At 48.4% G+C, this 22196-nt stretch overlaps 1 protein-coding gene across 13 annotated transcripts in view; it reads right to left on the reverse strand.

The window, feature by feature from the left end:
* Positions 1-22196, reverse strand: part of mrvi1 (murine retrovirus integration site 1 homolog) — a 239359-nt gene that overhangs the window by 157753 nt on the left and 59410 nt on the right. For 12 of the 13 annotated variants that reach the window (XM_052028841.1, XM_052028840.1, XM_052028843.1 and 9 more), the window contains 2 exons: positions 20563-20726; positions 16796-17513 (listed from right to left, as the gene is read on the reverse strand). In XM_052028841.1, the coding sequence (XP_051884801.1) occupies positions 16796-17513; positions 20563-20726 (882 nt within the window). Of the gene's footprint in view, positions 1-13798; positions 13858-16795; positions 17514-20562; positions 20727-22196 lie in introns of all 13 variants that reach the window. The other variant, XM_052028838.1, reaches the window with a different exon arrangement.

Raw genomic sequence — 22196 nt, forward strand, 5'->3', positions numbered from 1 at the left:
TTAAATCTTTTTCCTCTCACTGTAAACCTGTGCCTTCCAGTTCTTGATTCCCCAACCCTGGGAAAAAGACTGAGTACATTTACCCTATCTATGCCCCTCGTGATTTTATACACCTATGAAATCTCATTACAATCTCCTATGTTCCAAGGAATTAAGTCCCAACCTATCCAACCTTTCCCTAGAACACAGTCCCTCAAGTCCTGACAACATCCTGGTAAATCTCCTCTGCACTCTTTCCAGTTTAGTAACATCTTTCCTATAGCAGGGTAACCAAAACTGAACACAATACTCCGTGTGGCCTCACCAACGTCCTGTACAACCGCACCATGACCTCCCAACTTTTATACTCAGTGCTCTGACTGATGAAGGCCAGTGTGCCAAAAGCCTTCTTCACCACCCTACCTACCTGAGATTCCACTTTCAGTTAACCATGTACTTGTACTCCAAGGTCCCTCTATTCTATAACACTCCCCAGGGCCCTGCTGTTCACTGTAAAAAAACCTACTTGGATTTGACTTTCCAAGATGCAACACCTCGCACTTATCCAAATTAAACCTCATTAGTCTCCAAGCAGTTCTCTTGCTGTTAAAGTTTAAGTGAAGATAACACAAAATGATGAAATAACACAACAGTGCTCTGGAGAAACCAGATTGTTCAAAGCAGCAACAGGTTGAGGATGAATTCCCCATTCCAGCTCTGATAGTACAGCTCCTCTGGGACTTTTCAGGTTTGTTTGTTTCCAAATATATTTTCTTGATATGGGCATTCCTTTGTTGTCTTCAGATGGTGGTGGTGAGCCGACGCCTTGAAAGGCTGCAGACCTCTTGGTGAAGGTGCTCCCACAGAGCTGTTAGGGAGGGAGTTCCAGGAATTGGACCCAGTGTTGATGAAGGCAGTCAGGACGCCATTCGGCTTGGAACAGAACAGGTGGGAGTGTTCAAGGTGGTTGGTTCTGGATTGGATGTTTCTTGAGGATTTATCAATCTAGGTCAGTGAGCAGTGTTCCTCACGCTCAAGGCTTGAGCCTTGTAAGTGGTGGAAAGGATTTGGGGAGTGGAGGTGAACCATTCTCCATTGGACACATGCTGTTGAGAATCCTTTGGAGCTCAGCTTCCAACGGTGTTGGATTGTCAGTCCTGGGATCAGTGAGTCCCTGCTCTCCAAGATGGTAATGTTGGTTTTGTTCAAGATCAGATGGAGATGGCTGACATGATTTATGCTGAGACATTTATGTGGTGAGGATACGACCCAACGTTTGCCATTCCAGGTCTGGATGTTGTCCATGGTTTGTAATTAAGCTGGTAAAGTCTGGTTCATTAGCAGACTTGCTGCCCCGAACTAACCCAAAGGTAAAGGAAAGATGGATAATTGTTGGTCCAAGCACTCTCCCCTACAACCATGTCCTGGCTATGCCTGCAAGGGGACTGGAGCAGGGCTTCGTTGAGACTTCAGCACCCTTAACCACATAACTAGGGTTGTAGACAGGGCTATAAAGTGACGAGGGCTCCAAGAACAGAATGTGATGAAAATAAATCAGGAACAAAAGAGCAGTGGCATGGGATAGTGAGGGGGAGCTGACAGTCATGGTGTGCTTGGCCAGGGCAGAAGATGTAACCCAAAATATGCAAAACAGAGCAGGTGCAGAGTTGTAAGTAACTCAAAAGATCAAAGCGTAATGGTCTTTATTTGAATGGGTGGAGCATTTGCAACAGGATGGATGAGTTGACAACATGGATAGCAACTTACCAATACAATGTAAAGACTACTACAGAGACGTGACGCAGGGTGACCGGACTGGGTGCTCAATATTCCAGGTTGAACACTGTTGCAAAAGAACAGGCCAAAGGGGGAAGGAGGTAGGTGATATTGTTCATCAAGGAAGGTACCAGTGCAGTGCTGAGCCACAATCCGAAGGCACTGAATAACGATGTGGAATCGGTTTGGGTTGAAACCACGAGCAGCAGGGGAAGGAAGACACGGGTAGGAGTGGTCTGTAGACCCCAAACTGTGACTTCTCGTGGGGCAGAGCATAGATGGGGAAACATCCAGGGCAGGCCAATTATCATCAGAGATTTTAATTTACATATTGATTGGACAAACCAAACGGGCAAGGGTATTGCAGAGGAAGAATCTGTGGATTGCATCAGTGATTGTATTTTAGAGCAGTACATTGTGGACCCTACCTGGGAACAGGCTATTTTGATTTGGTCTTATGTAATGAGGAAGGATGAATGAGGGATCTTGTGGTTAAAGATCCCCTAGGGGGTAGTGACCACAATATGATAGAATTCCAAATGCAGTTTGAGGATGAACATCATTGGTCCATAACTAGTGTTTTCAAATCAAACAAGGGCAATTATAATGGTGCGAGGGAGGAGTTGTCCAAGGCAAACTGGGTAAACAAGCAAAGGGTCTGGTCAGTAGAAGCACAGTGGCAGGTATTCAAACAGCTGGTCTATAATACAAGGTTAATGGCAGGACTCTTAGCAGTGTGAAGGAACAGAGGGATCTTGGGGTCCACGTCCATAGATCCCTCAATGTTGCCATGCAGGTTGATAGGGTTGTTAAGGAGGCGTATGGAGTCTTGGCCTTCATTATTCGGGGAATTGAGTTCAAGAGCCGCGAGGTGGTTTTGCAGCTCTATAGAACCCTGGTTAGACCACACTTGGAGTATTGTGTTCAGTTCTGGTCACCTCATTATAGGAAGGATGTGGAAGGTTTAGAGAGGGTGCAGAGGAGATTTACCAGGATGTTGCCTGGATTGGAGAGCATGGAGGATAGGCTGAGTGAGCTAGGGTTTTTCTTTTTGGAGAGGAGGAGGATGAGAGGTGACCTGATAGAGGTGTACAAGATGATAAGAGGCATAGATCGAGTGGACAGTCAGAGACTTTTTCCCAGGGTGACAATGGCTAACACGAGGGGACATAATTTTAAGGTGATTGGAGGAAGATATAAGGGGGATGTCAGGGGTAAGTTTTTTTTAAACACAAGAGAGTGGTGGTTGCATGGAACACACTGCCGGCAGAGGTGGTGGGGGCAGATACATTAGGGACATTTAAGAGACTCTTAGATAGACACATGAATGATAGAGAAATGGGGGGCTATGTGGGAGGGAAGGGTTAGATAGATCTTAGAGCAGGATAAAATGTTGGCACAAAGGGCCTGAAGGGCCTGTACTGTGGCCGAAGGGCCTGTACTGTGCTGTAGTGTTCTACGTTCTATGTGCTATAATGCTCAGCAAGAGGGGTTCCATCAGAAAAAGGTACAATCCATGGTTAACACAGGAGATAAAAGATAATATTAAATTTAAAAATAGAGCATACCAAGTGGCAAGGGCTGGTGGTAGACCAGAGCACTGGGAAGTTTTTAGGATCCAGCAGCAGAAGACTAAAAATCTCATAAGAAGGGAGAAAACATGCATGTAGTAAAAAAGCAAACAGTAAACCTTTCCATGGATGTATAAATGGGAAGAGGGTGGCTCAGGTAAATGTGAGGCCTCAAGAGAACGAGGCTGGTGAATTAGTAACAGCAAACAAAGAAATGGCAGATATGTTGAATGTATCAGTCTTCACCATGGAAGACAGTGCTAATATCCCTCAGATATCAGAGGCACTAATTTCAAATAACACGGTATAACTCACAAAAACAAGGGATAAAATACTGGAGAAACTCAGGGGGTTGAAGGCGGACAAGTCACCAGGAGCCAATGGACTGTGCGCCAGAGTTTTAAAGGAAGTGGCTGCAGAGATAGTGGAGCCATTGGTTGAAAATTTTCATAACTCACTAAATGCCAGAAGATTGGAAAACTGCTAAAGTGACTCCTTGTTCAAAAATGGAGAAAGGCAGAAGGTGGGAACTACAGACCAGTTAGTTGAACAGCCATTATTGGCAAGATGCTCGAGTCAATAATCAAAGAGGAAATAGCTCAACACATAGGAAAGCTGAATATGATCAAACCTACTCAAAGATAGATCATGTTTGAAAATCTGCTTGAATTCTTTGAGGATGTGAGAGGGAGCATCGATAGAGGGGAACCTGTAAATGTCGTGCATTTAGATTTCCAAAAGGCATTTGACAAAGTGCCACATAAAAGGCTGGGGCATAAATTAAAAGCTCATGGTATCGGAGGAAATGTGTTAGAATGGATTTAAAACTGGCTGTCACATAGAAAACAGAGTTGGAATAAATGGGTCCTTCTCAGAATGGATGGAGATAGCCCGCAATTGTTCACTGTTTACATTCGTGACCCAGGAGAAGAAAAAGTATGTAAGGTTTAGGTGGAAATAGTTGGAAGGACATGTTGTGATAAGGATACCGTGATTCTGCAACAAGATTCAGATAGATTGCATGAGTGGGCAAAATACTGGCAGATGGAGTTTAACGTGTGAGGTCATGCACTTCGGTAAGAATGAAAAGGCAGATTATTGTCTAAATAGAGAGACACTGCAGAGGGATCGAGGTGTTCTCGTCCATGATTCACAAAAAGCTTGCAGGCAGGTTCAACGAGTAGTTAAGAAGGCCAATGACATTTTGGCCTCCCTTGCAAAGAAGTTTAAAAATAGGGAAGATTTGTTGCAATTGTACAAGGTGTTGGTGAGGTCTCACCTGGAATACTGAGCACAGTTTTGGCCCCCTTAGCTAAGAAAAGGTACGGTAACATTGAAGTCAGTCCAAGGAGAGTCACCAGGCTACTTCCCGGGATTAGAGGGTTGTCCTGTCAAGAGAGACTAAACAGTTTGGATCTGTATTCCTTTGAGTCTAGAAGAATGAGGTGTGACTTTATTCAAACATATAACATCCTAGGGGGGGCTTCAGAGGGTAGATGTTGGGATGTTTCCACCGGTGGGAGAGTCACGGACAGGGGGACATTGACACAAGGTCAGGGGCTGGTCATGTAAACCTGAGGGGTGTAGAAATTTCTTCTGTCGGTGGGAGTGGGGGTGAATCTCTGGAATTCTCTGTCCCCGAGGGTGGAGGAGGCCAGAGCATTGGATAGATTTCAGGTGGAGGGAGGTAAACGTTTGACAGACGGAGGAGTTCAGGGTGATGGGGAACTGGCACAGAAGGGGAGTTGAGGCCAGCATAGGTCAGCCATAGTCATATTGAATGGTGGGGCAGGTTTGAGGGGCTGAATGGCCTCATGCACCTATTGCATTGTGTTCACTGTGGAGTTTTAGTCTTCCTTCTTTGAAATCAGTGCGGCATGGATTTCTGGGCTCAGGGGGTTGTCCAGTGAGGAAAGATCCAGTCAGATTGACCAGAGAGAAGAACAGCAAGTGATCTCACGCTGGGATGGACCACATTTTACTCCAGAGGCTGTGTGTGTGTGTGTGTGTGTGTGTGTGTGCGTGTGTGCGTGTATGTGGGGGGGGGGGGGATGCAGCCCTGCTCCCGCACTACCTCATTACCGCCATCACGGTATCATTCCGTTCTTTTCTCCCCCCTGTGTTATTCCAGCTTTCTCACAAACAAGTCTGGGCTGTTCCACCTCAACAAGCCCCATGGGAAGAAGTTCCACATTCTCACCACACTCTGGGGAAGGCAGATTCTCCTGAATTCCCGCCTGATTTCCTTATATTGATGACCTCCAGTCCTGCTCTTCACCACAAGTGGAGATTCTCCATCTGTTCCACCAAACTTTTCACAAGTTTAAAACACTGCACCAAGTCAGCCCTCTGCCTCCTCTGTTCACAGAGACCCAGCCCAGGACGGATTGTCAGCTATATGTATGAAAATTAGTTAAGTTCTCGCACTAACATGGTACAAGGCTGTCATCACCAACACTACAGTGACCCAGATTACTATAATTGGAAGGTACCAACATTAACTTGAGATCAGAGGAATCTAGTCATCTTCAGGCTGGTCAGCATGGAGTCTGAAGTACACAGCACAACTGCAGCCAGTTGTTTGTGCTTCACTGTCCCAGGGAAAGAGTTTTCAGTGGGCAAGGGTCACAGCTGGAAGCCGACAGATTCGGAGTGCTTTCTGACAGGCCTTTCTTCTCAGCTTAGCCTCTTGCTTCAGTTTCCTTCCAATAAATCATCATAAAATGGATTGCTCAACATCCCTTTATGTATATTTAGTACCAATATAAAGTTTAAAAAGTCTGCATCCAATTCCAGCAATTCCTTCCAGTACCAATCCTGGGCCCAGCACGTAGATGCAACCACAAAGAAGGCCATGTGCCAGCATCTCCACTTTCTTAGAAGTTTAAGGAGATTCGACATGTCATTGAAGACTGACAAACTTCCACAGATGAACAGTGGAAACCATTCTGACTGGTTGCATCATGGCCTGGCGTGGGAGCTCCAATGCACAGGAACACAAGAGGCTTCAGAGAGCAGTGGGACTCAGCCAGTTCCATCACGGGTACAGGTCTGCCCACCATCAAGGACATCTACAAGAGGCGATGCCTCAGGAAGGCGACATCCATCATCAGGGACCCCCACCATCCGGGCCATGCCCTCTTCCCGATGCTGCCATCAGGCAGGAGATACAGGACCCTGAAGACCCCACACCTCAAGGTTCAACAACAGCTTCTTCCCCACTGCCGCCAGGTTCTTGAACTGACCTGAACAATCGCAACACCACCTCGGACTGGATTTTCCTCAACCTGCACTAATGTCGGTATGTGTGTTTTTGTTTACATTGTCATGTAGATTATGTATAATTTGTTAATTTAAGTTTATGTAATTTGTGTTTGTCATGTTGCAGTCATCTGCTGCTGCAAATGACTCTGGGTGTGTGTGCCCATGACAATAAACTTAAATTTGAACTGATTTGTATTGGTATTGGTTTATTATTGTCACTTGTACCAAGGTCCAGTGAAAAACTTGTCTTGCAAACCGATCGTACAGGTCAATTCATTACACAGTGCCGTTACATTGAGTTAGTACAGAGTGCATTGATGTAGTACAGGTAAAAACAAATGCTATAAAATCAACCTGCACAACCACTAGCAGCAGGGGATAATTACTTAATTACTAGCAGGGTGCAAAAACTTAGTTTACATAAAGAAATTTGGCATGTCCTCTTTGACCCTCACCAATTTTTATCAATGCACCATAGAAGGCATCCTATGTGGATGCATCATGGCTTGGTACGGCAACTGCTCTGGCCGGGACCGCAAGAAACTGCAGAGAGTTGTGGACACAGCCCAGTGCATCACGGAAACCATCCTCCCCTCCATGGACTCTGTCAACACTTCTCGTTGCCTCGGTAAACCAGCCAGCATAATCAAAGACCCCACCCACCCCAGACATTCTCTCTTCTCCCCCCTCGCATCAGGCAGAAGGTACAAAAGCCTGAAAGCACGTACCACCAGGCTCAAGGACAGCTCCTATCCCACTGTTAAAAGACTCTTGAACGGTCCCCTAGTACGATAAGATGGACTCTTGACCTCACAATCTATCTCATTATGACCTTGCACCTTATTGTCTGCCTGAGCTGCACTTTCTCTGTAACTGTAACACTATATTCTGCATTCTGTTATTGCTTTTCCCTTGCACTACCTCGATGCACTGATGTGATGAAATGATCTGTATGGATGGCATGCAAAACAAAGTTTTCCTCTGTTCCTCAGTACATGACAATAATAAACAAATTTACCAATTTACAACAACATGTTTACATAGGAAGTTCCCATTATATAGAAGGATTTCTCAGGGGAAGTGTGAAGTAAGGACAGAATACAGGATGGAGTGGGCACTTTAATGAGCCCTGATCTCACACACCGCTTCACTGCAAGTCTGCACTCAGTCCTGACTCACACAGGAATTTCAGACAGAGACAAAGAATTCTTTTTATGTCGGCAGTTGTAAATCTTTGGAGATCTTTGGAGACCCAAGAGACTGCAGACACTGGAATCTGGAGCAACAAACAATCTGCTGGGGGAACTCAGCTGGTCGAGCAGCATCTGTGGGGGGAAAGGTCCTGATGTGGGATTTCGACCCGAAATGTCAAACATTCCTCTCTCTTCCCCACCCCCACAGATGCTGAGTTCCTCCAGCAGATTGTTTGTTGCTGTAGAGCTTTGGAAATCTCTCCCTGAGCTGCGGATGCTCAGCCTTTAGTCCTGTTCAAAGCTGAGACTGTGATACTTTCAGACACGGGGAGAATCAGAGGAAGGTGGAAAGCAGGCAGGGTAACGGACAGGATCGGCTGTGATCTCAGAGTAACCGAGCAGGTTCCAGCAGCAGTGTGGCCTGATCTTGCTTCTACTTCATACTCTGTTCTTCTGACATTAGAGTCACAGAGTTACACAGCATGGAAACAGGCCCTTCAGCCCAACTCATCCATGCTGACCAAGGTGCTAACCTAAGTCAGTCCCATTTGCCTGTATTTGGCCCATGTCCCTCTAAACCTTTCCTATCCATGTACCTGTCCAAATGTCTTATAAATATTGTAACTGTACCCGCCTCTCCCATTTCCTCTGGCAGCTCGTTCCATACCCCACCACCCTCTGTGTGAAAAATGCCCCTCAAGTCCCCTTTAAGTCTCCTCTCACCTTAAACCTACAATATGCCCTCTAGTTTTGGACTCCCCTACCCTGGGGAAAAGACTGTGACCATCCACCTTATCTGTGTCCCTCATGGTTTTATAAACCTCCATAAGGTCACCCCTCAGCCTCCTTCGCTCCAGGGAAACAGTCCCGGCCTGTCCAGTCTCTCCTTATAGCTCAAGCCCTCCAGTCCCGGCAACATCCTCGAGAATCTTTCCTGCCCCCTCTATAGCTTTAGTGACATCTTTCCTATAGTATAGTGGCCAGATACTCAAGTATGGTCTCACCAACATCTTCTACAGATGCAACATGACGTCCCAACATTGGATAGAGTTGAAACAGTAGAATTGTCTAAATGTAAATAGTCTTTTACAGTTGGTTCCATATTACACCACCGATCTCCACATTTCTCTGTCCAGTGATCCAGAGAACTTGGGCACAAATCCCACCAGGAGACACTGCAGATTTATATTCACTTCAACATGCTGTTGGTGAAAATGACCCTGAAGCTGTTGGATCACCAGCACACCCATTCTGTGTGGGCAAGAGACCACAAGTGCAGGAATGCAGATGCTGCAAAGTTTCTGCATCAATCGACATCGGGACTAATCTAGAGCCTTGTCTTTGTAACAATAACACCCTTGTTGCTGGTATTGTCCAATTCGAGGTGAATTTGCCCCCATTTCAAGATTCAATTGCTTTTCTATAATTAAACCCAACAATGCACACAATGCTCCCACCGTGACCCAGAAAGAGCAGAAGAAAATAAACTTATCAGATCAGGAAAAGATAGAAAATGTTGCTCATTTTAAAATTTGAACTCAATCCAAAAAAAACCCACAAAGTTCCAGATAAAATACTTCACCATGGCAACAAAACAATACTATCTAAAGACAGGCCACTGGGCGAGCGTCTCCACATCCTGGGCAAAGACCTAGAAGCTGCCTGAGGCCTGGACAGAGAACGACTGCCCTTCCCAGGACACCAACTTGGCCACAAACCAGAGAGGTGCAAGGTCCCCTCACCCCTCACCCAAACAACGTCGTCACGAGCTCAGAGGATGTCTTTTGTTGCTCAGATCTCACGTGCCCTGACCACACTGCTCCACCATTGAATCGCCTCTCTGAAGAAAGATGGGAGAATTGAGACCGCTCAGCCCCTCTAATCTGTTCCACATCAGTCAGTTTCATCAAAACTGATCTGTACCTCAACAATCACCCGCCATCATTTCAAAACCCTTAACAACCCCACCCAACAAGTACCTTGGTGAGACCGGACCACAGACCAGGCCACCACTTCTCTGAGCACGTGTGCCGGAGCTCCCAATTGCCAGCCATTTTAATTCTCCTCCTCATTCCCACACCGACCTGTCCATCCTCGGCCTTCTCCACTGCCAGGGTGAGGCCCAGCACAAACTAGAGGAACAGACCCTCATATTCACCGGGTCGTCTCCAACCCAACGGCATGAACAATGAATTCTCCAATTTCAGGTAACCTGCTCCCCCTGTCCCTTTCTCCCTCCTCCTGATCTACAAACAGCCCACCCTCACACCCCTCTGCAGCCCCCCATCACCCTGTTTCTTTCCTCTCCCCCACCCACTCCAACTGCCCGTCACCCACTCACTCCCCCCATCTGCCCTCCCCATCTAGAACCATAGAACACCACAGCACAGAAAACAAGCCATTCGGACCTTCCAGTCTGTGCCAAAACGTTATTCCTCTAGTCCCATTGACCTGCACCCAGTGTTTACCTGCACTTCCCTTATTTGGCTCCAGGCTCCACCTTCCCCTCCTATCAGATCCCACCACCTGCAGCCCCGTGTCACCTCCGCCTCTCACCTCGCAGCCTCTCCACCCTTCCCTCACCCACCTGACTCCATCTGTCGATCAACCCCTCCTCACCTGGACCCACCTATCACCCACCAGCTCTTGCCCCTTCCCTGCCCCCCACCTGGTTACACCGAATACCTCTCCTCTGCTCTTTCAGTCCTGATGCAGGGTCTCGGCCCGAAGCGTGGACATTTCCTCTCCCCCCACAGATGCTGCCCGACCCGCTGAGTTCCTCCAGCAGTTCTTGTCTTTTGCTTCACTCCTCTGCGGCACACCAGCCCCCACCACATCTCCACATCTCCCCCCTGCTCCTCCCCCCACCCACCCACCCACCCCAATTACCATCTTCTCTTCTCCCTCTTGTGCGTTTATCCAGCTTCGGCTCAATTACAAATCATCTCACCCCCTCCTGTGGGAGGGAGTTCCACCTGTTCATCATTTTCTGGGGGAAAAAGTTCCCCCTAAGTTGAGGCAGGTACATTAACAACATTCAACAGGCACTTGGACAGGTACGTGGATAAGAAAGGTTTAGAGGGATATGGGCCAAACACAGGCAAATGGGACCAGCTAGGATAGACATCTTGGTCAGCACGGACCAGTTGGGCCAAAGGGCCTGTTTCCATGCTGTATAACTCTATGACTCAAAGTTTCTGATTGGATTTATCAATGACCATCTTATATTGACGACTCCACTTTTAAGTTCCCCCACAAGCAGAGAAAATATCAATCACAATAAATACTTTCACAACCCTGAAGGCTTTAACCAGGTCTCAGGCCTGCCTTTCCCTCTGTAAAGACGGGAGCCCCAGTGTGCTCAGTCCTGGCTTGGTCGTCACACTGAATGCTTCCTCCCCCATCCCTGAATTCGATCAGCACTGGTCTGCATTTTAACCCTCACCTTGCATCAACTACACCAAGCCAAAAAGTCCCTCAGTCCCCTTCTCCAACCAACACTGTGCAACATAATCTCACTGGACACATATCGGGACTGCGTATTCTGCAAAATCTATGCAGGTAGGTCTTCTTAAAAATGTCCACTGGCTCATTAAATATACAGGGAATGTGCACTTTTGAGACTCAGTTTAAACGTCCATGAAATGTTTACCTACCTAATGCAGGGAATCACGAGCGATGGGCTGGAGGCTGGAGTGTGAACATCTACCCTCCCTCCCCACCTACCTCGTGTGGTTCTGAGTCACGTCATCCGGGGGCTCTGGGCTGCACTGCTGGTCTATCTCAAGTCAGCCAACTCCATGGGAACATCAGGGTCCTGATGCAGGGTTTTGTCTCAAAACATCAACAATTCCCTTCCCCCCACAGATGCTGCCCGACCTGCTGAGTCCCTCCAGCAGATTGCTTGTTGGACAGTCAGAGTTACTGGACGAGCGAAGGAGGAAGTTCCTTTGTTCTTCAGTTGTGGGATCTGGCCATCACTGGTACGGCCACACTTACTGCCTACCCCACCTGCCCTTCAGCCATGTGGTCTGTTGGGCAAGTGAAGAGGCCAGCGAGGAGTCAGCCACATTGGTGGGAGGGAGTCACATATAGGCCCAGAGCTGGTATGGGGCTGCAGATCCCCTTCCCAAAAAAACAGATGAGATTTACAACTTTCCAGTGCCTTCATGGTCACCATTATGGACACTGCCTTTTTATTCCAGGTTCATTTAATTAACAATTTAAATTTACTCTGCTGTCTAGGTAGGACTTGAACTCGGATCTTTGGATCTTTAGACCAGGCCCTTGAATACTTGAACAACTACCAACAGGGAGTCAAAGAGAGACAGTGCAAGTAATCACTTGTATAGAGACACCAGATTCTGCAGATGCTGGAAACCTGGAGCAACACACAAGATGCTGGAGGAACTCAGCGGAGCTCCTCTGGCTCCTTCGTGTGTAGTTAATTGCATGGATGCTTTGGTGGGACATGGTTGTTCAGTCACACTGGACCACCCCAGGAAGTCAGGACAACTATTTTGGGCAACGGAGTAAAGTTGTGAGGATTAGTGTATTCCAAAATAAAACTATCCCAATGAATCCCCCATAAAGCTTTGGATTATATTTAACATGTTAAAACAAACAGGAAGTCATGTGTTATATACAAGGGTATATTTTTATCGTTGTACTCTTTAGCTTACACAGTCACATTTTTATAGGTTTTGTGCTGTTGTCATAGAGATGCAAGCACACACCAAATAGGGTACTAACTCCACTAACCCTGCTTATACCCGGGACTGACACAGAATGCACTTTCCTCATCTTGCTAACTTTAGAAGCACTTGCCTTGCTACAGTTCCTCTCCCCTCCTCGGGAAACCCCAACACGATTTACAACAAATGTAGAATAGTTGCCATGGTGATGTATCTATCTGTGAATAACAAGCTCCCAGAAACATCAGATGACCAGATAACTATGGTGGAGGAGGAGTAAAACTTGGCCAGGATATGGGCATAACTCCCATCCTCTTCGCTGAACAGGAACCTTTCACACCATCAGGGGCCAGGGGGTTTGGCTTCTCATCAAATGACCACTCCTGCAGCACCATCCTGAAGGTCAGTCCGGGAAGATGTAGATTCACCTCAAATGCCGGCATCAGGAAGGTTACATCACCGGAACTGACTGCACTGACACTACCTGTTCAGAAGGTTGACAGGTGAGCTAATTTAAAGTGTACAAAATGTCTAAGGGATTTGATGGGGTATAGAGAGAGAAGCCTTTTCCCTAATGGGCAAAGCCAGAACAAGGCCACGTAATCTCAACAAACAGAGGAACTCAGCAAATGGAGTGGCATCCATCAGGTGGAAAGGAAATGTCGACGTTTCAGGTCGAGACCATCAGGACCAGTCCTAATATAGGGTTTCAACCCAAAACGTCAACAGCCCTGATGAAAGGTCTCAACCTGAAATGTTGACAATTCCTTTTCTCCCACAGATACTGCTCGACCCGCTGAGTTCCCCCAGCAGATTGTTTGTCGCTCCAGATTCCAGCAGCTGCAGTCCCTGGTGTCTCCGTCTAACCTTAAAATTAGAACCAGACTGCTCAGGGGTGGAGGAGGGGTGATGGATGTCAGGAAATACTTCCTCACATGGGACCTTTCCACCTGGGCTGGTGTTTCTGAGGCTGAATCTGAGTGATTTTTGTTGGGCAAGGGAACGTTGGGATAGGAAGCAAAGCAGAGATCTGCCAGGACACGGAACATGCCCGAGGGACTGAATGCATCCTCCTGTACCAGTTGTGTTGTTTTACCTTCCAGTGGAGTTGATAGGTGCAACAGTTTGGTGGGATGCGGTGCATTGGGAGTTGGTTTGTTGTGGTGTGGTAGTTAATTGGTGTAATTTAGTTAGGTTTGGTGTAGTGTGGTGTATATTGTGTCAGGAAATCACCAAGGTCACAGGTTACATTTGGGGTGACGTTTACAGAGAGGACGTTGACCTCCCCAACACCCGATCGCACTGCCCCAAACCCCTTCACCTGTCACCAACGTGTCTTCCTGCATTCCTCTCTCCCATCAGAGCAAGGCCTTGTGGCTGCTGCCAAAAGGAACAAAGGGAAGATTAAGAATGACACGAGACCATTCAGCCCCTTTCACATGCTATCCATTTCCTGGCTGATCTGTGCCTGAGTACCTTTAAAACAAAGGAACGAGCTGAGTCTGCACTGTTCCAGCAGGGTTACGTCGGGGTTTTGGTCTTGCGCTGTCAGTAATGATCAACTCTGACCATTTCTAACGACCAGCGTGATACGAATGTTCGATTGGAAGTCATCACACTGAAATGTTAACTCTGGATTTTTCTCCACACATGCTGCCCTGCCTGTGGTGTATTTTCAGCATTGCACATACAGAACATTCAGCCCAAATGTTTTGAGCTGGTGTCTCTGCCCCATGCGGCATTAACCCCGTCTCCTCCACTTCTCATTGCAGTGTCCGTCTATTTGTGTCTCGCTCATGTCTTGACCAGCGAGCTTGGAGACTGGAACCTTATCCCACAGGGAGTGGTTGATGGAAACAAGGATGAGTTTATGGGGATTCTGGTCAAAGGTGGTTCTCCTGGATTCTGAATGAAATTGACTGATGACTGTCTCAAAATGATCACCCATGAGTTTCACCACCATGTATCCCTACCAGAGGAGGCATCTGCTCCACCCTCTCCAAACCTTTCATAATGGTAAATATCTCGTCAGATCACCCTCACCCTGTTCTTTTATAGAGCAAACGATATGCAGTTGTCGGTTTTGATAATCCATGCCTTCTGTTGCTGTGGTAACATTAAATGTGTGTGATGGAGAATTGCTCCTTTCACATTTATAAAACACAGAACAGCACAGCACAGGAACAGGCCCTTCGGCCCACCACGTTGTGGCAAGCTAATTAAACTAATGACACCTAATTAAACCAATCCCTTCTGTCTGTGCAATGTCCATCTCCCTCCATTCTCTGCACATCCATGTGCCTATATAAGAGCCTCTTAAACGCCCCTATCATATCTGCCTCCAGCACCACCCCTGGCAGAACATTCCAGGCACCCACTACTCTCTGTGTAAAAAAACTTGGCCCACACATCTCCTTTGACCTTACCCCCCTCACCTTAAATGCATGCCCTCTGGTATTAGACATTTTGACCCTGGGGTAAAGATACCAGCTGTCTGCTCTATCTCTGCCTCTCATCATTTTATAAACCTCCATCAGGTCTCCCTTCAGCCTCTGTTGAGAAAACAACTCAGGGTTGTCCAACCTCTCCTTATAGCTCACACCCTCTAATCCAGGCAGCATCCTGGTGAACCTCTTCTGCACCCTCTCCAAAGCCTCATTTCCCTTCACATTAACTTCCATTGGCTGGGATTGTCAAAAACTAGGATTGGGGTGGATTAAAGTTGGAATAGATCAGGACTGTGTTGAAGGGACCTCTCCAGAATGTTGTTGCTGTTGTGCTCTGCCGAGATTCACCACTGACTCTCTGCACTCCCAATGATACGAGTGGATAAGCAGCTTAACCTCAAACGAAAACTGCTGCAAACACTCAGCCGGTCTGTCAGCAGTGATAAGCAGAGAGCAATAGTCAACATCTCCTCCCTGCTCAGAACGGCAAACCAGCCCTGCGAAGCAGGCTGAGGGGTAATCTGATTTATAACATTTATGAGAGGCACAGATAAGGTATATAATCAGGAGCTTTTTCCTGTGGTAGGGGAATCAAAAACTAGAGGGCAGAGGTTTAAGGTGAGGGGAAGGGAATCTGAGGGGTAAGTTATTTTACACAGAGAGTGGGTGATATCTGGAACTCGCTGCCAGAGGAGGGGGTGGAATCAAATACAGTCACTACATTGCAAAGACATTTAGACAGACACTTAAATAGACGAGGCATAGAACGATACGGCCGTAATGCAGGCAAATGGGACTAGTGTAGTTAATAGATCGGCAGAGATTTGGTGGGTTCCTGTGCTGTCCCTCTCTCTGAGGCCATTCAGCCCCTTAATCTGCTTTCACCTTTCTGGCTGATTAATGCCTCAGTATCATTCACACACTTTTTCTCTCAACACACTCCAACAAATCTCTCTTGATCTCTGATCCTGAGAGTTCAAATCCACCATCACATCCACAGACACTTGTTTCAACTCTCAGCTCTACAAGTTCTGAGGGAAGGTCATCGACCTGAAACAAGAATTCTAATTCTCTCGCCACAGCGGCTGCCTGACCTGATGACCTTGTTTCAATTGAATGGTAGGGCATTAGGGAGTGTAATGGAACAGAGGGACCCAGGAGTACAAGTACTTAGTTTGTTGAAAGCAGCATCACAGGTAGACAGGGTGGTGAAGGTGTTTGGCACACTGGCCTTCATCAGTCAGGGCACTGAGTACAGGAGTTGGGACGTTATGCTGCAGTTGTATAAGTCGTTGGTGAGGCTGCACTTGGAGCACTGTGTACGGTTTTGGTCACCACCCTGTTATAGGAAAGATGTGGTTAAACTGGAAAGAGTGCAGAGAAGATTTACGAGGATGTTGCCAGGACTCGAGGCCTGAGTTATAGGGAGAGGTTGGCCAGGCTGGGTCTTTATTCCCTGCAATATAGGAGAATGAGGGGTGACCTTATAGAAGTGCTTAAAAATATGAGAGGCATAGATAAGGTGGATGGTAACAGTCTTTTGCCCAGGGTAGGGGAGTCCAAAACTAGGGGGCATAGGTTTAGGGTGAGAGGGGAAAGATTTAAAAGGGACCTGAGGGGCAACTTTTTCACGCAGAGGGTGGTGAGTATATGGAACGAGCTGCCAGAGGAAGTGGGTGAGGCAGGTACAACAGTGTCATTTAAGAAGCACTTGGATAGGTACATGGAGGGGTGGGGCTTGGAGGGATATGGGCCGAATGCAGGGAATTGGGACTAGCTGGGTGGGTACCGTGGTCGGCATGGACTGGTTGGGCCGAAGGGCCTGTGTCCGTGCTGTATTGCTCTGTGACTCTGATGCCTCAGGGACCCACCTGCTGTGCTTCAGTTGCATTTCCTGCTGCGATCTTCCTTTGGTCGTCACCCCCCGGAGCCCTGGCCAAGGCAGCCCGCAGTCCTTCCTCCGCCAGCGCCGCTCTGTGCTGAGCTGAAGAGACTTCCAGCTGTGCAGCAGCCAACATCTGCGTGAGTGTGGCCGCTCGCTCCTCCAAGGCAGACGTCCTGCTGGTTGACTCGAGGAGCGACCCCTCGGCCTGCGTCTTCAGCCTCTCGAGCTGCTCCTTCAGTCCCTCCGCCTCTGCCAGATGGCGCCTGGCCTTTGCTCCCTCTGCTTCCGCCTTGTCTCCGGCAGCAGCCGCCACTTGCTCCATCTCCGCCAGCCTCCTCGACACCTCACTGGCCTTGGCCTCACAGGCCTGCGCTCTCACTTCAGCCGCCTCCAGGGCTGCTGCCATCTCCTCCTCGGCCTTGCACCTGTCTGCATCAGCCTCACCGATCGGCTGCCAGACCTGCAGCTCCAGAGGATGTGACCTTTCTTCCTTCTCGGCCAGTTGCTGGTTGGACTCCAGCGAACTTCCAACCACTTCCAGGGCAGCCACATCCTCCCAGGAATCTTCAAGCTTCCAGCCTGCAAGTGATCTGGCTCTGACAGCCTTTGCCTCAAGCCTGGCTTCCTCTGCCCTCTGTTCCGCCTCAGCTGCTTGGTCCTCAGCCTCTTCCCTGAGGACCTTCTCAAGTTGCAGCTCCCGGATCCTGATGGAAGCAACAACATTTTTAACATGATCATGCAAGCAAAGAATTAAACCGTCTGCATTTCTACAGAGCCCTCCACAACCTCACCACCAGTGCCAGAGGGAAGAAGGGAGAGAACATTTTGATCCCAACCTTACTGCAAGCATGTTCCATGGGAGGTTGGAAATAACTTACCAGGCTACGGAATGGGAATTGGACTAAACAGGGACCTCTTCAAAGTGCCCAGGACAGGTATGATGAGCTGAAGCGCATCCTCCTGAACCATCAGATTCCATGACTCTCTCTTCCTGTTTTTCTTTTCTTTAGAAGTTGCTCCAGTGTGAGAGTTGTGGATACAGCTCAGCACATCATGGAAACCTGCCTCCCCTCCATGGACTCTGTCTACACTTCTCACTGCCTCGGTAAAGCAGCCAGCATAATCAAAGAACCCACCCACCCCGGACATTCTCTCTTCTCCATACTCGCAATGGGCAGAAGATACAAAAGCCTGAAAGCATGTACCACCAGGCTCAAGGGCAGCTGCTATCTCGCTGTTACAAGACTATTGAACAGTCCCCTAGTACAATAAGATGGACTCTTGGCCTCACAATGTACCTTGTTATGGCCTCGCACCTTATTGTCTGCCTGCACTGCACTTTCTCTGCAACTGTAACACTTTATTCTGCATTCTGTTACTGTTTTCCTTTGTACTACCTCAATGCACTGATGTGATGAAATGATCCGTATGGATGGCATGCAAAACAAAGGTTTTCACTGTGCCTCGGTACAGGTGACAATAATAAACCAATTTACCAAAAAGTTAAAAGACTATGTAAACATGTCACACTGCAAGTCTCCACTCCCCGAACAGAGCAATGTTCCTTCAGTTCTGTCGAGCACAGCAGTGGTGCTGTAGCCGATGCACATTTCCTAGTTTCTTGGTCTCTGCTGCAGTGAATTTCAACAAATCCAACCTCTAAAGCCTGTTGGTTTTGTCAATACATAGAGGCTGCCTGAACCGTTAACCATCTGTGGCTCCTTCTGCATTTGTTTAGGGTTTCCAGCCTCTGTGGGAGTTTACTTTTACACAGTACCACAGAGTCCTCCCTCGAAAGGATCCCCTTAGAGGTCAGCCCTCCCACTGCCTCAGCACACAGAGTCATAGTCATAGAGTCCTAGAGCAAAACAGCACGGATACAGGCCCTACAGCCCAACCAGTCCATGCTGACCATGGTGCCCACCCAGCTACTCCCAATTTCCTGCGTTCGGCCCATATCCCTCCAAGCCCCGCCCCTCCATGTACCGATCCAAGTGCTTCTTAAATGATCCTGTTGTTCCTGCCTCACCCACTTCCTCTGGCAGCTCGTTCCATACACTCACCACCCTCTGTGTGAAAAAGTTGCCCCTCAGGTCCCTTTCTCACCCTAAATTTTACCCCTAGTTTTGGACTCCCCTACCCTGGCAAAAAGGCTGTTACCGTCCACCTTATCTGTGCCTCTCATAATTTTAATCATCGCCCCTCATTCTCCTATGTTGCAAGGAATAAAGACCCAGCCTGGCCAACCTCTCCCTGTAACTCAGGCCCTCGAGTCCCGGCAACATCCTCGTAAATCTTCTCTGTATCCCAAAGCACAACACAGAAAATGAAGTAGTCGCTGTCAAACACTGGAAAAGTGTTACCAATCTGTGGTCAAACAGCTACTAGTTAAATACCAGATGATCAGTTTTAGTGATGTTTACTGATGGATAAAACTTGGTTCCAGGATGTAAGAGTTCAGCACATTGGGGCACGATGCCATTTAATCCCTGATATACTAACTCACCTCCACTTTCCTACACATCCCCAAACCTCTCACTGAGCAAAATATCAATCAATACGAGTGTTAATTATACCCAATGACCGAGTGTCCACTGGTTAGAGAATTCTAAAGACCTGCATGGAAATCCCTCTGAGACACAAGAAATTCTGCAGATGCTGGAATCTGGAGCAATACACAAGTGCTGGAGGAACTCAATGGGTCAGGAATGTCGCACTGTGGGAGGGGCGGTACTGTGGGGGGTGGTACTGATGTACGGTCACACTGTGGGAGGGGTTGTACTGTGGGAGGGTCACACTGTGGGAGGGGCAGTACTGTTGGGTGGGCTGTCTAAAAGATGAAGCTGTGCTCTCTGAGGAAGACGCTTATGGTTTCACAGTCAATGTATAAGGAATAACAGGAATCATCCCTCCAATATCCTGGCCAACATTTATCCCTCACTGAACAACTACAACAGATTATTGCTCATCTGATTACTAAACTGTGTAGAAGACGAACTAATTCACTAATCCTCTTGAGGGAAGGAACCCTGCATCCTTACCTATTCTGACCTGTGGGACTCCTGATACACCAATCTTACCGACTCTGAACTGGCTGTGACATGACATGGCAGACCGATCGGTCCGAGGGATGAAGTAATGCCGGCCCAGAGACACCCACATACCTCAAATGAGGAAAGAAGTGTACCCCTCACCGCTGGTTGAAACTTCTGTACTAAAGGGAGGGAGTTATCGGAAATGGTCCACATGAATTTGTGAGCAGGGTGGAAGTTACAGGTGAGGGTGATAAAATCTTCCTCTCTCTGTCTGCCTCCGTCCATCACTCACCTGCCACAGACTCCCCACTCCACCCCCTCTCCCATCCCCTACCTATCTTTCACCCCTCCTGTCCACCAATCCCCTCAGAATCCTTTCTCGCCACTCCCTTTCTCTTTATCCTAGACATCTCCCCTCTCCGCTCTCAGTCCTGACACAGGGCTTCATGCCAAAGCCTCCACAATTCTTTTCCCCCCACAGATGCTGCCTGACCCGCTGAGTTCCTCCAGCAGATTGTGTGTTACCCCCTACTGCTCTCAGGTCTTGCTGTGTATATTGACGGCTACATTTCCTACCTACCCAACAGTGACCACATGCCAAAAGCCCCTCCTTTGACTGCAGAGTGCGGTTGGGAGTTGTGACAGGCGCTATAGCAATGTAACCCTTTCCTTTCTATTCTCAGTTTCAGGGGGAGCTCAGGATGGTGGGTTCACCTACGTGTTGGCCAAGTTGTGTTTGGTGTTGACATGCTCCTGCTGACACCGCGTGCAAGCTGCTTCCAGTGCCTCCACAGATTCGTCCCATGACTCCTTAACCGGTGCCAAGAGGTGAAGCTTCTTTACGACAGCTTGCATCGTCTGCTCGAGCTCCTGCCTCAGCTCCTTCAGAGGGGTCACAGAAAGGACAGGTCAGTGACATTCCAGCTGCTGCATCCAAGGTAAATGCCAATATTGCAAGTGAGAAAGGTCTCGGGGTCCGCACCCACTCTCAGCTCAAGAGCATGATCTTCAAGATAGTTCAGAGCTTCAGCTGAGTTTAACCAAGGATGTCACAGGGCAGATATTTCCTCTGGTGATGGTGGTTGGGGGTGGAGTGTTGGGGAGGTGGGGACGGAAGGTGGGGGGTGGGGAAGCCCAGGACAGGGGGACAGAACCTTAAAACTTAAGCCAGGCCATTCAGGAAGCTCTTCAGTGAGAATTGGGGAATGTTCTCCACCAAAAGGCAAGGGGGCTGCTGTGAACCTCAGGTTGATAAATATTTATGGGGCAATGATATTAAGACAAATGGAACAAAGGAAAGTTGATGGAATTAAGGTTCGTAATCCATCTGAATGGATTCTTAGAACAGCACAGGACCAGGCCCTTCAGCCCACAGTGTCGGTGCTGACCATGATGCCAATTTAAACCAATCCCATCTGCCTGCATGTGGTCCATTTCCCTCTGTTCCTTGCTTGTTCAGGTGTCTGTCTGAATGCCTCTTAAACGTTGCTGTCATCAGAAAGGTGGCACTGAAGGCGTCCTGCATGGTCAGAGGGACAGTACCTGCCTCCACCCCCTCCCCTGGCAGCCCGTTCCTGGCACCCACCGCTCTCCGGGTAAAATACCTGCCTTGGAAATAAACTTTTCCCGTCTCACCTTAAACCCATGCCCTCTAGTATTTGACATTTCCACCCCGGGACAAAGACCGTCTACCCTACCTGTGCCTCTCATAATGTTATGAACTTGTATCAGGTCTCCCCTCAGCCTCTGCCACTCCAGAGAACTCGAGCCTGACCCGTCTCCTTCAGCCCCCGTGTAGCTAACAGGAGTGACACTGCTCCAGGGCTGACCTGAATCACACCAACACATATCGATGTGTTTGTTATATTTAACCTGAGTCATCCAATTAGACCCTAAACAGAGATAATCTGCAGTCTAAAGGACAGAATGAAAGAGTTCTGAGCTCTTCCTCGAGACTGGGCACCTGACTCCGAGTCATCTGTCACAGGGAACTGGAGGGAGGACAAGTAGCTGCCATATTGCCTCATGGGGAGTCCATGCAGGAAGGTGAGCAAACATCGCACAATGTTTCAAATGCAGTTGGACGGGTGCTTGGGTAGGGAAGGTGTGGAGGCATACGGGCCTGAGGCAGGCGTGGAATTAGTGTAGGCAGGCATCATGGCCGGGTGAGGTGAGCTGGGGGGGGGGGGGTGGGGGGGGGCGGTGGCGCAAGGTGAGCTGAGGGAAGGGAGGTGGGCTGAGAGGGGGCGTGGGCTGAGAGGGGGCGAGATGGACTGAGAGTGGGCGAGGTGAGCTGGGGGGAGGTGAGCTGGGGGGCGAGGTGGGCTGAGAGGGGGCGAGGTGAGCTGAGGG

The sequence above is a fragment of the Pristis pectinata genome, chromosome 14 (assembly GCF_009764475.1).
Source record: "Pristis pectinata isolate sPriPec2 chromosome 14, sPriPec2.1.pri, whole genome shotgun sequence".
Classification (NCBI taxonomy): domain Eukaryota; kingdom Metazoa; phylum Chordata; class Chondrichthyes; order Rhinopristiformes; family Pristidae; genus Pristis; species Pristis pectinata.